Genomic DNA, 17,180 nt, shown 5'->3' on the forward strand with positions numbered 1-17,180 from the left:
TAGACAAAAACATGATTAAGGGAGAATAATGAAACATTTTTTTTTTGGTCTCCCGTTCTTGCTAAGGCAGAGCTCTCTACTTGTGGTGGTGGATATTTTCTTGTCCACTCCTTGAATTATTGCATGGTCGAAGAATAAAGTCTTGTACTTCAAGATATAGGACTTTTTGACTTGCCTTTTAAATTTTGTATCTTGTTCACTGGTACACTGGTTCTCCCTGCTTGCTAACTGGAGTCTATTGATGTGGTTGGGGGTATATAAATATCCCATGTCGTGAAACCCTTGGTTTTTCTACTGTCCTGAAGGTGATGGACTTTTTTTATTTTTTTTTTTTTTGAGAATGTTCTTTGCTTAACTTCTTCTTCACATTCTTCTACCTATCTTGGTCAATCGCTCTGTAAAACCTTGGGAATCTTTCCCAGACTTCATACTGTGGCTGTGGCAGTGGCCTTTTATGTTGCTTTCTGGCACTAGATTCTGCATTGGCACACTTATTGCAAAACATATAGTTCAGGGGCGTGGTCCATTTTTATGGTTCCTAGACTCTGAAGAGCTTTACTGGGGAATGCCCACCATGACGGGCGAAGCCTGAACTCGTACAGAGACCAGCAATGTGGAAAGGTAAGACAGGTTTGTCTTGTAAATCTCATACTTGGTATAGAGTTACAGTAACAGTGTGCTATCTCCACTACTTGCATATACCTATAACTGTCTCCTAAATAGTATGCTTTTACTGTGGGAAACTGGGAATTCTTGAGTGTCCATTTTTGAAAATGACAAAAACTTTGCACTTTTGAGACAATTTCACAAGGATAAAGCGGTCTAATCTTAGGGAGAAAGAAGGGTTTTAGACATATATGGACATATTGGCCTTGCACATACATGAAGTTGGTGTCCTTTTATTCCTTATCTAGCTCCCAAGCAACTCAGAGATTTCCCTCCATTGTCTAGCTCCTGAACATCTCAAGGATATTGCCCTCCATTGTTCGAACATGATCAGAGCTGTCAGTCTGAAAGCTACAACCTCTTTATAAAAACTATTTCGAAACCCTGTTGCCAGGACCGCTATTGCCAAGTATATGATTGTATAAGCATATACGCTAAAGGATATTGTACCCCCTGTTTGCTTACTCCACCAGATTAGTGGGGTTTCCTGGGCATTCAGATATCAAATGTTGCTCAACTGAAGACCAGGTAGTGGCCTTGGAAAGCAAACACATTCTTCTACTGGGTGGGTGGATGTTCAGGATTCTGCAAATTCAGGTTTATTTCAGCAACGGAGTTGGGTCCTTGACCTTTTTTCAGTTTTTGTTGGCATGGTTGTTTGCTTTGTTCAGCCTTCTGATTGCCTGGGGATATTCCAGATTCTATAAGGATTCAGCCTCTCCCCTGTACTGTACAGCTGATATAAAAGAAATTTCAACTTCTACAAGGGACAGGCCACCCTCCCCTCAGTTGTTATCAAGCAATGCAGAGTAACAAGAGTAGAGGTCTCACAGGATGTGGTCAAAATGCCCAAGGGGTGGGGGTTGCGCAAAGGCTTGAAGGTAGCCTATAATCCAATGTTTATGAATATCTAGCCAGTGAATTGCAGCCTCCTTGTAACTTCTGCGAACTAAACCATTTCCTCAGTTTTCCCAACTAGCTGCTTTAACTACAAATTAAAACCTCCCTATGTAAGGAGATAAAGAATAGATTTAATCAAATTGGTAGAGCAGCCTTGGGTAACTATGATGGCCTTCTCCATAGATGCAGCAAAGTGAGTGACACAGGAATGGCTTGCATGATCATCAGGTGAACATAAAGTGGAGTAATGCCTAAAAAGCTAATAAATCACATCTAAGCATGGTTAGCTGCAAAATTTGCTTTGATTTAGCTGCTTTTTAATTCAGATTTTGCTATCCCTACAAACTTAAACTGTATGTTTGTTTAGAATTGATTTTCTAAAGTATTAAACCATGATTTACAGGTCAAGGACAGAACTGGAATCAAGGCTACAATAACTACTGGAGTCAGGGTTATGGAAATCAAAGCTATGGATATGGCCAACAAGGTTATGGAGGCTATGGCAACTATGACTATTCTGGATATGGGTATTATGGATATGGGCCAGGATATGACTACAGTAAGTACTGTAATCCATAAATATTTGCCACACTTTAACTTTTTTTTTTCCTTTGTCCATTTCAAAGTTTTTTCACCCTTAAGGTTATACTGCTATTTACAGATGGAATAAACACTGGCAAGTTGTAGACCATTCCAGAATAGCCCCTCCCACTGTCAGTATATTTCAGTTTGCTGTTATCTTAGGAAAATGTCGTCCTAATCATGCATCACAGGGCACAAGAGAAGTCTTGGACCATTCGGTTATGCTCCATCTGGCAATTGAGCACTGGCAGTGCCAAACATAACGCCTCCCACTGCCAATGTTCCTTAGTTTTTGCTAGAGTCCTGTAGTTGATGGATTGGTCTGTCTTTCTGCTCAAATGCACACGACTTTTGCTATAGCTGAATCTTGTGTAGCAGTAGAAGTTTTGCATATTGATCCCCATGGATGGTTAAATTCCAGAGGGTCTGTACCCGAACCCTCGTGTGAAGAATAAGGCCTGTAAGTTGCGTTTGGCACTGGATCTTGTGGGTGGTGCTTGCCTTTGCAGGTGGTTGTATCAAGTGGGTTACCTTTTACAGCAGGACACCAATCAAGCATGATGTATTCTGTATTGCAACCAGGCACCCCTGAATCTTCATGTGTTGGGACACTGTCTGCCCCTATTCCCATTGGTGCTGGTGCTCAGGATTGTAAGTATTGTGCCCCCTCATTGGCTTTGCAGGTATAACACTAGGAGGATCAGGACCAGAATGATTAACCATTTCCGCATTTTTCTTCTAGCATAAAATCAGGCATTGTAGCGCGAGCTACAGTATGCCTGTCTCGAATTTTTTATCCCCGTACTCACTGTGTAATCGTACATGGACGATTCCGACTGCCCACGGGGAATGGGCGTTCCAATCCAGACAGAAGGTGATTGACGGCCGGCTCTGGCGCGTCACGCTTCTCCGGAAATAGCCGAAATAGGCTTGGCTCTTCACGGTGCCTGCGCATAGCCTGTGCGTAGGCGCCGTGAAGAGCCGAGACCTACTCCGGCCCCCCCCCTCTCTCTCTCTCTCTCTCTCTCTCTCTCTCTCTCTCTCTCTCTCTCTCCCCCCCTCTCTCTCCTCTCTCTCTCTCTCCTCTCTCTCTCTCCCCCCTCTCTCTCTCCCCCCTCTCTCTCTCTCTTCTCTTCTCTCTCTCTCTCTTCCCTCCCTCTCTCTCTCTTCCCTCCCTCTCTCTCTCTTCCCTCCCTCTCTCTCTCTCCTCTCTCTCTCTCTCTCTCTCTCTCTCTCTCTCTCTCTCTCCTCTCCCTCTCTCTCTTCCCTCCCTCCCTCTCTCTCCTCTCTCTTCCCTCCCTCTCTCTCCTCTCTCTCTCTCCCTCTCCCTCTCTCCTCTCTCTCTCTCCCTCTCCCTCTCTCCTCTCTCTCTCTCTCTCTCTCCCCCCCCTCTTGCGCTCTCTCTCTCTCCCTTTTCTCTTGCGCGCTCTCTCCACCCTTTCTCTTGCGCGCTCTCTCCACCCTTTCTCTTGCGCGCTCTCTCTCCACCCTTTCTCTCGCGCTCTCTCTCTCTCTCCACCCTTTCTTTCTCTCTCGCGAGATGGCTTTGGGGCCATTGTTCAACAGGCAGCTGTTAAATCTGGAAGCTATCTATGTATTGGGGATTTGGACTTGCACAGCACTAACTGTTTTTATACAATTGAGTAGCATTATTGGTCTCTATTTTATATTATATGGAACATTTAAAAAAAATCATGCACATTTCCCTGTGTGGCTGTTGCCAGAATTCTCGCCACCACAGCAGAATGCAAAGGGTATTTGTGTCTGCAATATAACCGTGTCGCATACCTTCACACAGCTTCCGTGACCCCGCCTGATCGGTCTTCCCTGGCAAAAGCACTGCAGAGCGAAGGTGGGCCCCGAGATCTCCCAATGACAGCTGGCAAAAGAGGAGAGCAGCAGGGATCAGCTTGGCGCTTCCGTGACCCGCCTGAGCTCTTCTACCTGCTCTCAGCCTTGCAGAGGGGGGCTGAAATCCCCCGCTGACAGCTGGGAGAAGGGGAGGACTCCAGCAGCCCACAACCAGCCTAAACTAGGGCTTATTTTCGGTGTAGGGCTTATATTGCAGCCCTCCTGGAAAATCAGGGTAGGTTTTATTTTTGGGGTAGGTCTTACTTTCAGGGAAACACGGTATGTATGATGGATTGACGTGGCGACATCAAATATCTAGGATCTGACCTAACTACTTTCATGCGCCACAGGACTTCTCATTGTTGGAGTCCTACCGTTTCGTTTTGATTTGGGCACTAGTATGAGAGCACAGGAGTGCGGCTTTATCATTTGGAGGATTTTTTTCTACACCATATGAGGATTATTTTATCCTGAATTCAGACTTTTTTGATTGGGCATTCTTTTATAGACGCACGCTTGCGAATGTTGTGTGTTTTTTTTTTTTAAGAACTCCGCCTATTGGCGCATGTTACACCCATATTTCAGGTGTAGCAATGTCTTGTTACGGGGGATAATGACCAGAGACTTCAAGTTAGAATTCTGCTCTCGGCTGCCTTCTCTGTCTATATCTCCATGCAGTCCTTCTGGAGCCGGGGGGGGGGGGGGGGGGGGGGGCATGACCTAGTAAAATGTCCAACCTCTTGGCTTCTAAACCAAAAGGACCCTCCCCATCTTGGATCCTTAGTCCAAAAATGTGTTTGGGCCCTGAAATTCCACATGAAATACGATTTTCTTTTTTTATTATAACGTGTCAAACAGACTTTCTGGAAGTTTCTCCTTCCATTCAGGACACCACTCAGGCCACAGACACTTCAGTCTGTTCTTTCCATTCAGGAGCCATCCAACTCCACTTCTGCAGTTCTAGGTCCGATTTGTAGATGACTTTTGAGACTAACCCAATTTCCCTATTTCACTCCACAGCACAACATTGTCACAATGGGGGAAGTTTCCAGTCTGTAATTCATTAATAACAGAAGACCTTTTTTGACCTGTTTGCTCAAGAATCTGGGCCAGAAGCCCTTCCGGTCTTTTAAGGATGGTACCGACTGACAGCAGGTGCTCGTGCTGAGGGAGCAGTCACCCTGTCAGTGCTGGGGGCATGGTTGGTGGAGTCTTTTATCCCATCAAGCATTTTGGAACTTTAAGCTGTATTAAACTCAAAAATGTAATCTATTACAGCTTACCAATCATTGGATGTAGTGGTCCGTAACACACCTCTATTTGAGTGCCCCCACTCTGGATGAATGAGCTCAGGAGACACCTTTTGGACAGCAGCATGGTCGAGAGAGAGGAGTGTTCGTGTCTGCTAGTACACCTAACAAATTGAAGCCAAACTTCTGCTCAAACTTTATAAGCAGTTACAGAAAACGTTATACAAAACCTTTATCCCAAATGGAAAATTAATAAAATTGTTCAATGTAAGCACCCAAGTCTGTGTTAAATGGTTTCTCTTCCCTGTAACTGCAAGAGAGCTTGTTCTTTTGAGATTTGCTGGCTATATATGCACAGTATTGTGCAAAAGTAAGAGACAAATGTTATACTGCATCAGCAAAGATTTCCGAGACTGGGGTTTGAAGATGTGTTTTTGAAGAAGCACATAGGAACAGGCAATGTTGAGGACTATAGACAGTGGTTGGCCAAGGAAACTTAATGCGGAAAATGAGACGCATCATGCTCCTTTCCCTTTGACATCAGAAGATGTCCAGTGGTGCCACCAGCACAGATTTGGCAGAAACCAGTGGGACCTAGGTACACCCATCTATGACCTGCAGAAATCTGGCCAGAAGTGGTCTTTATGGAAGAATTCTGATGGAAACAAGGCTAAGCAACTAAACTATGATCAAACTCAGGAACTGGGTGTAGACAAATAGCAGCAGGTTCTTTGGATAGATAAGTCAAAATTGTAATATTTGCCTGTAGCAGAAGGCAGTTTGTTCACCGAAGGGCTGGAACGTGTCTGTACTAAGTGTCTGCAGGCAACAGTGAAGCATGGTGAAGGTTCCTTGTGAGTTGGGGCTGCATTTCTGCAAATAGAGTTGGCGATTTGGTCAGTATCAATGGTATCCTCTAAGCTGAGAAATGCAGGCAGATTGCCATACCATCAGGGAGGCGTGGGACTGGCCCCCAGATTTATTCTGCAGTAGGACGATGACCCCAAACATACAGGCAGTGTCATTAAAAACTAACTTTAGCATTAATAACAAGGAGTCTTAAAAGTGTTTTGGGCCCCACCGAGCTCTGATCTCAACATTTGCGTTTGTCTGGATTTACATAAGACAGAAGGATTTGAGGCAGCCTACCTACACAGATCTGTGGTTGGTTCTCCAAGATGTTTTAAGCTTCTTACATTCTGAGTTACTTAAACGGTGTGCATGTCTACTTAGAATTAAAAAGTAGGTATATTTATTATAGTATACAGTTGTACTCGTAAGTTTACATACCCTGGCAGAATTTATGATTTCTTGGCCATTTTTCAGAAAATATTAATGACAAAAAAATGTTTTTCTTTCACTCATGGTTAATGTTCGGCTGAAGTAATTTATTATCAATCAACTGTGTTTAATCTTTTTAAATCATAATGAAAACAGAATCTACTCAAATGAGCAAAAGTTTTAATACAGTGTATTGCCCCATTTAACGTCAATGACAGCTTGAAGTCTTGTGGTATTTGTGAATGACATATTCCCAAAACATCAGCCATCCACCTCCTTGTTTCAGAGTAGGAATGGTGTTCTTTTCATAATAGGCCTTGTTGACTCCTCTCCAAATGAAGCAGATATGGTTGTGGACAAAAAGCAAAATTTTGATCTCATCAATCCAAATGACTGTGCCAGAAGGTTTGAGGCTTGTCTCTGTGCTGTTTGTCGTATTGTAAGCGGGATACTTTGTGGCATTTACGTAGTAATGGCTTTCTTCTGGCGACTCGACTATGCAGCCCATCTTTCTTCAAGTGCTTCCTTTTTGTGCATCTTGAAACGGCCATACCACATGTTTTCAGAGAGTCCTGTATTTAACCTAAAGTTATTTGTGTGTTTTTCTTTGCATCCCACACGATTTTCCTGGCTGAAATTTTTGTTAGTCTACCTGACCGTGGTCTGGTTTCAACAGAACCCCTCACTTTCCACTTCTTGATTAGAGTTTGAACACTGCCGATTGTGATTCTCAATTCCCTTTGATATCTTTTTATATCCATATCCTGTGTTTTATACAGCTCAACTACCTTTTCCCACAGATCCTTTGACAATTCTTTTGCTTTCCACGTGACTCAGAATCCAGAAACATCAGTGCAGCACTGGATGAAAGATGCAAGGGTCTGTCAGGAGTCCTTTTAATATTTACACACACACACACACACACACACACACTAATTACAAGCAAACAGATCACAGGTGAGGAAGGTTACCTTTAATAGCCATCCAAACCCATTTGTGTCAACTTGTGTGCATGTTATCAGGCCAAAATTACCAGGGTATGTAAACTTTTGATCAGGGTAATTTGGGTAGTTTCTGTTGCCATTATGATTTAAAGAGTAAACACAGTTATTTGATTGATAATAAATGGCTTCAGTGAAAACAATGAGTGAACAATTTTTTTTTGTCTGGAAAATGGGCAAAAAAACAAACAAATTCTGCCAGGGTATGTAAACTTATGAGCACAACTGTATGTATATTCTTTACATGTACACATGGCTTGTTTTATACAGTAAGGATTCACTTTCACAGGATATGCTTTTAGAGGAAGGATTAATGCTGGGCTGGATTGTATGCTCAGTAGACAGATAATATCACGTGCCTCTATATAACTATAAAAGTTTTGCAATGGTTAAATACCCTGTGTTTGGTGGAATGCTTTAACCACTTTACAGCCAAGGACGTCATATGACGTCCTCGACTTTGTGCGGTGACATCTGAATGATGCCTGCAGTTACAGGCATCATTCAGATATCGCCGTCTTCAGCCGCCGATTCGGTGCACGATAAGAATGATCAAAGCGGAAGTTCCTCCACTTGATCGTTCTTATAGGCGGCGGGAGGGGACGTCCCCCCCTCCCGCCGCCATCCGGTGCTTCTCCGGGCTCTCCCGTGCCATCGTGGGCCCGTAGAGTGAATCGGCCGGCGCTTGCCTGTCACAGTGATTCCTATTACAAGGGATGTTTACATTCCTTGTAATAGGAAATAAAAGTGATCGAAAATAAATAAATGTGTAAAATAAAGTGTAAAGATAAAAAAATGGGGGGGGCGTGGCCGGGATGTAGAGAGAGACGGACGCGTTCAGCCTGTGCTCCTGCCATCCGTGCTCTCCATCCGACGGAATCCTCGACTTACAGAGCCATCCTGCTCAGCAAACACCTTCCTCCTGTCCGGGGGGCTGCCCTGGTCCTCCCGATGCCTGGGAAGCGAGGTTCAGCTAGGAAGGCAGACAGCTACTCAGCCCGGATCCAGCCGCCGACCACACGTGCGGCGGCCATCTTGCCTCCCCTGTCATCTTCCCCGGCCTCGGTGGCGGTGCAGACAGAGTCCTGGATGGTAGACTTGGGGGCTCTGGACCTGGAGGACTCGTCGGTGGAGATGAAGGAGCCGCCGGGGCTGCTGGGGAGCCAGTCCACCGCTGCGATCCTGGCGGCCATCGCTGACAGTAAGTCCTCGGTGGAGGGGAAGATTGACACTCTGGCTATAGAGTGCGGGCTCATTAGACAGGATATGGACAAGTTCCGGGGCCGCCTGTCTGAAGCTGAACACCGCATATCTGCGGTGGAAGACGCAGTGGCATCTAATACGCATGATGTGGGGGAGTTGCAGCAGCAGGTTAAGGTCCTTATGGCCCGTTCTGAAGATGCTGAAAATCGCCTTCGTCGCAATAATGTGCGGGTAGTCGGGCTCCCTGAGGGGGCTGAAGGGGCCAACCCGGTGCTGTTTGCGGAAGCCTTTTTTAAGGAGCTCCTGGGCCTGCGGAATCTGTCCCCTGTCTATGTGGTGGAACGTGCCCACAGGGTGCCCGCAGGGAGGAGGCCTGCGGGTGCATGGCCGCGGGCCTTCCTTGTCCGCCTGCTGAATTTCAGAGACAGGGATATGATCCTGGCTGAGGCTCGTAAACACCCAGAGCTGAAGCATGATAATGCTGTGATTCATCTCTATCCCGATTTTTCTCAGGATCTGCAGAAGAAGAGGCGCTCCTTCACAGACATCCGTCGCCGATTGAGGGAAAAGGGCTTGGTGTACAGTATGCTCTATCCTAGCCGTCTGAAAGTGATTCATCGTGGGTCTGCAAAGTTTTTTGATTCCCCGTCGGAGGCTGTGGACTGGCTGGATTCGCTGGCCTAGTGTTCTGCTCCGATCCAGGGCTCCATGGTGGTGATGCCGGTGGCCTGAAGATGGGAGATACTCACCTAAGATGTTGTTGCTGCGATTCTCTCCTTCATTCCTGCTACCTCCTGATGTTGGCTCTTGTGAAAGCATGCATGCTGCAGAGGACTACAAGATCAGTTATCCGTTCTTGACAGGAGCACCAGGTACTGAACTATTCAGGTTGGGGTTTTTGTGTGTCTCTCTGGACTCCCTTTCCCCCCTCCTTTCGAGTGGATGAACTCTACAGATATTCCACTTCTGTTCAACATGTTTTTGGGTCTGAAGTTTCTCCAGCGGTGTTTCCGTTTTTTAGTTTGGTTCGCCTGGAGCAAACAGGGAGTTGGGATTTTTTGGTTGTCATTTTTTTGTCTTTTTTTCTATTTTTTTCACATTTTTTGGTTTGTTTTTTTGCCTTTTTTTTCTTTTTGCTCGGGACAGCAACATCTTGTTCCCCCCCTCTCAATACATGTGATTTCTGCTTCCTGTACGCAAGTGCAGAGGACTATTTTCTGCCCAGTGTGGGATTTGCTCATGGGATGCTGTATGGTGTTGTAGTGTGGCTCTCTGTGTCCGATCTCCTCCCTCCTAGTCGTCCTATCTTACAGGCTTCGCCTGTCTCTCTATTGTACCCTGCCCGCATTAATGAATGACATTAAAGTTGTCTCGTGGAATGTCCGCGGTCTAAATTCTAAGTATAAGCGTTCCCTAGTCCTTCAGTATCTTAAATCCCTGAACCCCCATGTCATTCTCTTACAAGAGACCCACTTAATGGGCAGTAAAACCCTATCACTGAACAGGAACTGGATACAGAGGGCGATACACTCCACTTATTCCTCATATGCCAGGGGAGTGGCTATCTTGCTACACAAGAAAATTCAATGTGTTATTGAACATGTAGTAACTGACCCTTATGGGAAGTATGCAATTGTGGTTCTAAATGTTGATTCTCAACTATGGGCTATAGCGAATGTCTATGTCCCCCCCCCCTTTAGCAAAGAGGTACTGTACCAAGTTCTGGAGAAAATAGCTGCATTCGGCCCGATAAAAGTGCTGGTGGCCGGGGATTTAAACATCATTCTTGATTATACACTGGACGCCTCCAACCCGAATCGGGTGCGGAATCTTGACCTCCGGCAGTGGGCGGACACGGCGGCCTTGGAGGAGGTTTGGCGGTGGAAACATCCTGGTGAGAGAGGTTACTCCTATCTTTCCCACGTCAGCTCCTCCTCCTCCCGTATTGATCTGGCCTTCGCGAACTCAGCCTTGCTGCCTCAGGTGGCAGAGGCCAGTTATCTGGCTGGTGGACTCTCGGACCACACCCCCCTGCAGGTGACGCTGAGCCGCCCTGGGGATGGAGGTCGGAGGGTCTGGAGATTGCACCCGGGGTGGGTGGATGAGTTATCTGTGGAGCCATTGATCTCCGCACATGTCTCAGAATATTGGAATGTGAATGAGGGCTCCGCGAATGGTCACATGGTATGGGATGCGTTTAAGGCGTCCACCAGGGGGGCATACATAGCGGCCATTAAAGCCGCTAGAATTGAGAAAAACTCTGAGTCGGAGGCACTCCAGGCTCATGAATTGCAGTGCTCGAAGAAACATGCAGAGGCGCCCTCTCAATCGACGCTTGTGGAGTTGCAGATGGCAGGGAGGGCATTCTTGGTCCATTTTCAAACTCTTACGCAATGTACATTTAAGTGCAGGGCGGAGGAGCTATTTGAGAAGGGAGATAAGAATGGGAAATTGTTAGCCTACTTGGCGGCGGATGCTCGACCCCATGCGGCCATTCCTTGCGTTTATTCGGCAGGGGGTGCCTTAGTGAGGGATAGAGAGAGTATCATGCAGGCTTTTGTATCCTACTATTCTGATCTCTATGCGGCTATCCCGCAATATGACAGCCAGGTGCTGACGGATTTGCTGGACTCCTTTCAGATCCCGGAGCTGCCCGGGGAGGCGGCGGCAGACTTGGAGGCCCCTTTTACCTCCAAGGAGCTGGCCGTGGCAATTGCCTCCTTCCCGAATGGTAAGGCGCCGGGACCTGACGGGTTTCCGGCTGAATGGTATAAGACCTATTCAGAAGTGCTGTCCCACAAGCTTTTAAACCTGTATACAGAATGTCTTGAGATTGGGAGCTTGCCCCCTACGTGGTATGAGGCACATGTGGTTCTGCTCCCCAAGCCAGAAAAGGACCCACTGCACTGTTCCTCTTACAGGCCCATTGCACTGTTGAACATGGATCTTAAAATCCTTACCAAAATGGTGGCCAATCGATTAATGCAATGCCTGGACCACTTGATATCACCTGACCAGACGGGGTTTATGCCCAAAAAAGCTACCGATATTAATATCCGCAGGGTGTACGCGCATACGCAAATTGATGGTGAGCTGTCTCATGGGGGGGCCCTGGTGTTTTTTGACCTGGAAAAGGCGTTTGACTCCATTGATTGGGGATACATGGTCCAGGTGCTAGAGCGCATGGGTTTCGGCCCTGTGTTCCTCCAATGGATAAAAATGCTCTATGACCGCCCAGTAGCGGCAATCCGCCTGAACGGTGGGGTGTCTGACACTTTTCCAGTATCCAGGGGCACCAGGCAGGGATGCCCCTTGTCCCCGGGTTTGTTTTCTCTGGTTATGGAACCCCTGGCGATTGCATTGCGCTCTTCGTCGCAGATTCAGGGGATTAGGGTGGGCACCCTGACTGAGACTGTGGCCCTCTATGCTGATGACCTGGTTCTATTTCTTGGGGATACGGGCCCTTCTTTACATGCTGCACTCGCATTGATGGGTAGGTTCACTGAGGTCTCCGGTCTCAAGGTCAATTGGACTAAGTCAAAGATCCTTCCGCTACGCTCCCATGGGATGCCCGGGCGGGTTGACCCTTCCAATCCCTTACAGTGGGTGACTCAGATTAGATACCTGGGGCTACATATCACAAATTCTGTGACGGATTTCATTAGCCTTAATGTGTCTCCACTGCTGGCTACTGTATCTAAAAAACTCCACTCCTGGAAAAATCTTCCCCTGTCCCTCATTGGGAAAGTTAGTCTGATTAAAATGAAGATTCTTCCCCTCCTGCTTTACACTCTCAGGAACTCCCCGGTGTGGATACCAAGGTCAATTTTCAGGTCCATAGACAGTATGATCTCCTCCTTCCTGTGGCAAGGGAAGCTCCCTCGCCTCAAACTGGCTATTCTTCAACAACCATGGGGGGAGGGAGGATTGGCGGTACCCAATTTCCACAAATACTTTTTAGCCGGCCAGTTGGCGGTGGCTAACCGTTGGTTGATCACCGCTCCGGACGACGCTGCGGTCTCTTTGGAGGCTGCTTGTGTGGGCTCCTATGAGGCGCTTTCGCTTCTGATCTATAGAGGGCCGAGGGCCCCCTACCCCTTGACGTCCTCTATGCGGTCGGTACTCAGAGCTTGGGCTGTGGCCCAGGAGCTGAGACCCCAGGATAGTGTCACTTTCTCTCCTGAGACCCCCTTGTGGAGGAATCCCAAGCTGTCACACTTTATTGACTATCCAGACCCAGTGGTGTGGACTGCCTTTGGGGTCAAGCTCCTGCGCCATATAGTGGTCAATGGCACTCTTATGCCGTTTGACGACCTAAAAACTTGTTATGGTCTACCAAACACGCATTTCTTCAGGTACCTGCAACTAAGACATACATTTCAGGCCCAATTCAGGGGGGGTCCCCTTGTCCTTAAACTTAGTGATTTGGAATTATTGGCTCGTGGTGAATCGCTGTCCAAAGCGGTTTCTGTCCTATATAGGGACATTTTTCCGGAAACTACTAAACTGCTAGCGCCATGTAGACGGGCCTGGGAGACAGTGACTTCGGGACTGGACAGAGATGACTGGGATAATGTTTGGGGGGCAGCTTTTCAGGCCCTGGTTTCTACCAGGGATAGACTAATTCATTACAAATTTTTGCACAGGATTTACCTGACCCCTGCTAGACTAGCTAAAATATTTGGGAATCAGAGATCAGTATGCTGGCGGTGTTCCATGCCCGCTGCGGACTTTATGCATGTCTTCTGGGACTGTCCCCGGGTTCAACCATACTGGCAAGGTGTGGTGGACTGTATACGGTCGGTCACTTCTATTTCAATTCCCATCACTGTGGAGGTGTGTCTACTGCATTTGGTGGAGCCCCTGGCTACGACCAGGGCGATTAGAACACTACTCATTCTTCTTTTTTTTTTATGCTAAAAAGCGGATCATCCTTTCTTGGAAGAGCTCCTCGGCCCCAACGGTGGAGTCCTGGAAGGTACTGGTCAACAAGGTCATTCCATTTTACAAGGCTACTTACCTGAGCAGGGGGGCCCTGACAAAATTTGATAAGGTGTGGGGAGGTTGGTTGGCCTCGGTGGATACAGTGTCGGATTAGGCTGGGTTCAGTACAGTCATTGAGTGTATGTGTGATAGTGTCAGGTGGGGGTGGAGTGTGGACCTATTTATTTTAGAGCAACGATGTATCCTGTAAGGGAATTTGCATGTTATACTCTATCAGCATTGAGATCAAGATTGCGCAAAAGGTTGTACTTGTCATTTTACGCGTTACGATCTACTTATGATTTGATTTAATCTGATTTCACTGATTTTGATTAGGTTTGTAAACATTTAATGTGTACCAGTGCTGTCCCTTTTTTTTTTTCTTTTCTTTTCTTCCCAGCCGGTTTCTGTGTTCTGACCGGTAATTGTTGGTCGCATGTTGCGGCCTAGTATTGTATCTGTGTTGCAAAAATTTAATAAAAATAATTTTCCAAAAAAAAAAAGATAAAAAAATGGAAGTAAAAATAAAATTATTATTTTTTTTTTTTAAACGCCCCTGTCCCTGGTAGCTTGCGCTTAGAAGTGAACATGCATGCAAGTCCCGCCCACATATGTAAACGCCGTTCAAACCCCACATGTGAGGTATCGTCGCGTGCATTAGAGCGTGTGCAAAAATTCTAGCACTAGACCTCCTCTGTAACTCAAATAGTAACCTGTAAAAAAAATGTAAGCGTCGCCTATGGAGATTTTTAAGTTCCGAAGTTTGGCGCCATTCCATGAGTGTGCGCAATTTTAAAGCGTGATATGTTGGGTATTTATTTACTCGGCGTAACATCCTCTTTCACATTATACAAAAAAATTGGGCTAACTTTACTGTTTTGTTATTTTTTAATCCATGAAACCGTTCCCCCCCCCCCCCCCCCCCCCCCCCCAAAAAGGTGCGAGAAAAAAAGTTGCAATGACCGCCATTTTATTCCCTAGGGTGTCTGCTAAAAAAAAATATATAATGTTTGGGGGTTCTGATTAATTTTCTAGCAAAAAAAAATAGATTTTTACATGAAGGAGAAAAGTGCCAAAATAGGCCCGGTTGTCAAGTGGTTAAACAGTTCGTATATTTTTGACAGACTGTTTGTTTGTTTTTAGGTCAGGGCAATGCAAGCTACGGAAAAGCCCCTAGACGTGGTGGTCATCAAAATAACTACAAGCCATATTGAACACTTCAGGTATGCAGTGGCAGTATCAGCGTTGCAGAGAATATGGAATTCTGACTGGATATTGTATTACACCTAAATTAGTACAAACTGACTTTGTTAGGCTATCATGTATGATTCCCTGGATCTGTTCAGATGTTAATCATTTTTTCAAGAGATTAATTGCCGATTTCATCACTAGGTAAAAAACTGAACTGATTGATGTCTGCTTAAAACTGCAGCTCTGCTTCTTGGGACTGCCTCTTGGAGTGAAGTATGGACTCTGTTACTCCAACTGTACAGAACAACTTGTCCTAGGGAACCAGTGTCATTTTTTCACTTTTTTTTTTATTTTGTATTGTTTTGTGTCATACATTTCCAGTTCTGGAAGTGTTAATTTTACTGTACTTTTTGGTACCTCTTTGGATTCTAATGTATTGTAAGGTATTTTACATGTGCGGATTCTCCATAACATTTTTGAAGCTATCCAAGCTTTTGAAATAAAACAACTTTGAGTAGCCTGTCTCGGTGTGTGAAAATTGTGTATTCAGTGAATTTGGAACAAAAACAAAACAAGCTCTACACAGTACAATCCAACTAAGTTCCAAAAAACTGCAATATACAGTACATAATTGGCTGCTATGCTTTATACACCTATATTGATGATGCAAAATCTATCAGGTATAGCCCCTCAATATCCTATCCTCAAAACAAACTTCCAAAATATATAAAACTTTCTAATATTAAAGTGCAAACCATTTAATAACTTATGTGCTAGGGATATTTATGTAATGAAACAATTTACACAACTTAAACTATTATTGTGCAAAAATACAGATTGAATATCTCCTGGCAACAACATTGTCTTATAAAATGCTAACAATGTCACCGAATGTGTAAAAAATCTATTACTGTATTTGCTGTCTTATAAGACTAACTTTTACACTTAAAAAAAAAAAATGGCCAAAAAGCAGGGGTCGTCTTATACGCCGGGTCATCTGCTCAGATGCCTACTGGATGTGCAGCAATACTGTACGTAGCTTCGGCTACATACAGTATATACCGCTTAGCCAATCCCTGTGAGCAATGTATTCAAATTAATACAGAGCCTGCTTGGATTGGAGTAACCACCTCTGCCAATCCGAGTAGCCTGCTCGGATTGACTTGGAGAGTCAGAGAGGCGTGGGCTGATGATGGTACAGCCTCTGCCAATCCAAGCAGGCTCTGGATTCATTAATAGAATACATCGCTCTCCGTGATTGGCTCCAGCTTCAGGAAGAATATGGCTCCAGAAAGAAGAAATGTTAAGCATCGGAAGGGGGGGTCGTCTTTTATACGGTGAGTACAGGCAAAAAAATCTAATCTGAAATTGTAAAAATAGGTGGAAGTCTTATAAGCCCGATCGCTTTATACACTGGCAAATACGGTAAGTCACCGTGGTAGCGAATTCCGTCTTTGTAATAACCTTTTTGCAACTGCTGGTACTATTAATTTTCACAAATGTATAAAGACCACTGCCAATGTCAATTGCAGTGAAAGTAGATTCTGCCCCTGGTCCCCCTTTGCTACCTACTTTCAGATGCCATTGTAACATGATAAAATGGTCATGGTTATGGCTGATCAGTGTATAGGGTCCCACTGAGTCAAACATTTCTGCTGCCTCCTGCATTTTCTGATGTTCCATCATGATTCAGAATCCAACCTCAATTCCCCAAAAATTTGAATGCCGTGTAAAATCTACATAGATACAGATTGCAAATCTCATAAACCCATGTTTTATACACAGTAGAAAATATATCAGATGTGTAAACTGAGAAAATTGTACCATTTTCCTGCTCCAGTATTTTTGAGTATATGGAACCGGTTACATCATTGTACAACTTTGATTTGTACATGCTGCTATGCAATCAAAACACCATAAACCATGCACAATGAGTGTAAGATCAATGCCACATAAAAAAAATATATATATTAAAAATGTTGCGTTCTAAATGGGTAAAATGCCTTGCTGGCACCTGAATGTATACAGAAGAATGCCAGCAATTAACATGTGAGGGGGGGGGGTAGACTGGGGGTCCACCCCAATCCAAGGACCTGGTATGGATCTCAATGGGAACCCCACGCCAAAGTTTAAAAAAAAAAAATGGCAAGGTCCCTTCAAAAATCCATACCGGATCCTTATCCAAACATGGGGGGGCTTTGAGCCTGAGGGGGTTTCCACCCAAACCAACCTATCCCCCCTCCCCCCACCCCTGTCCAGTGGTTGTGGGGAT

The 17,180-nt window shown here is 45.4% G+C and overlaps 1 protein-coding gene across 5 annotated transcripts in view; it reads left to right on the forward strand.

Annotated features, from left to right (window-relative positions):
- HNRNPAB (heterogeneous nuclear ribonucleoprotein A/B) overlaps nt 1-15,430 on the forward strand; it is a 140,047-nt gene extending 124,617 nt beyond the window's left edge. For 3 of the 5 annotated variants that reach the window (XM_040344793.1, XM_040344796.1, XM_040344794.1), the window contains exons 7-8: nt 1,970-2,125; nt 14,861-15,430. In XM_040344793.1, coding sequence (XP_040200727.1) covers nt 1,970-2,125; nt 14,861-14,931 — 227 coding nt within the window. In that variant the 3' untranslated portion in view covers nt 14,932-15,430. The remainder of the gene's footprint in view (nt 1-1,969; nt 2,126-14,860) is intronic. The other 2 variants (XM_040344795.1, XM_040344797.1) reach the window with 2 other exon arrangements.
- Nucleotides 15,431-17,180: the final 1,750 nt, after the last annotated feature.

This window comes from Rana temporaria, chromosome 3 (genome assembly GCF_905171775.1).
Source record: "Rana temporaria chromosome 3, aRanTem1.1, whole genome shotgun sequence".
NCBI lineage: Eukaryota > Metazoa > Chordata > Amphibia > Anura > Ranidae > Rana > Rana temporaria.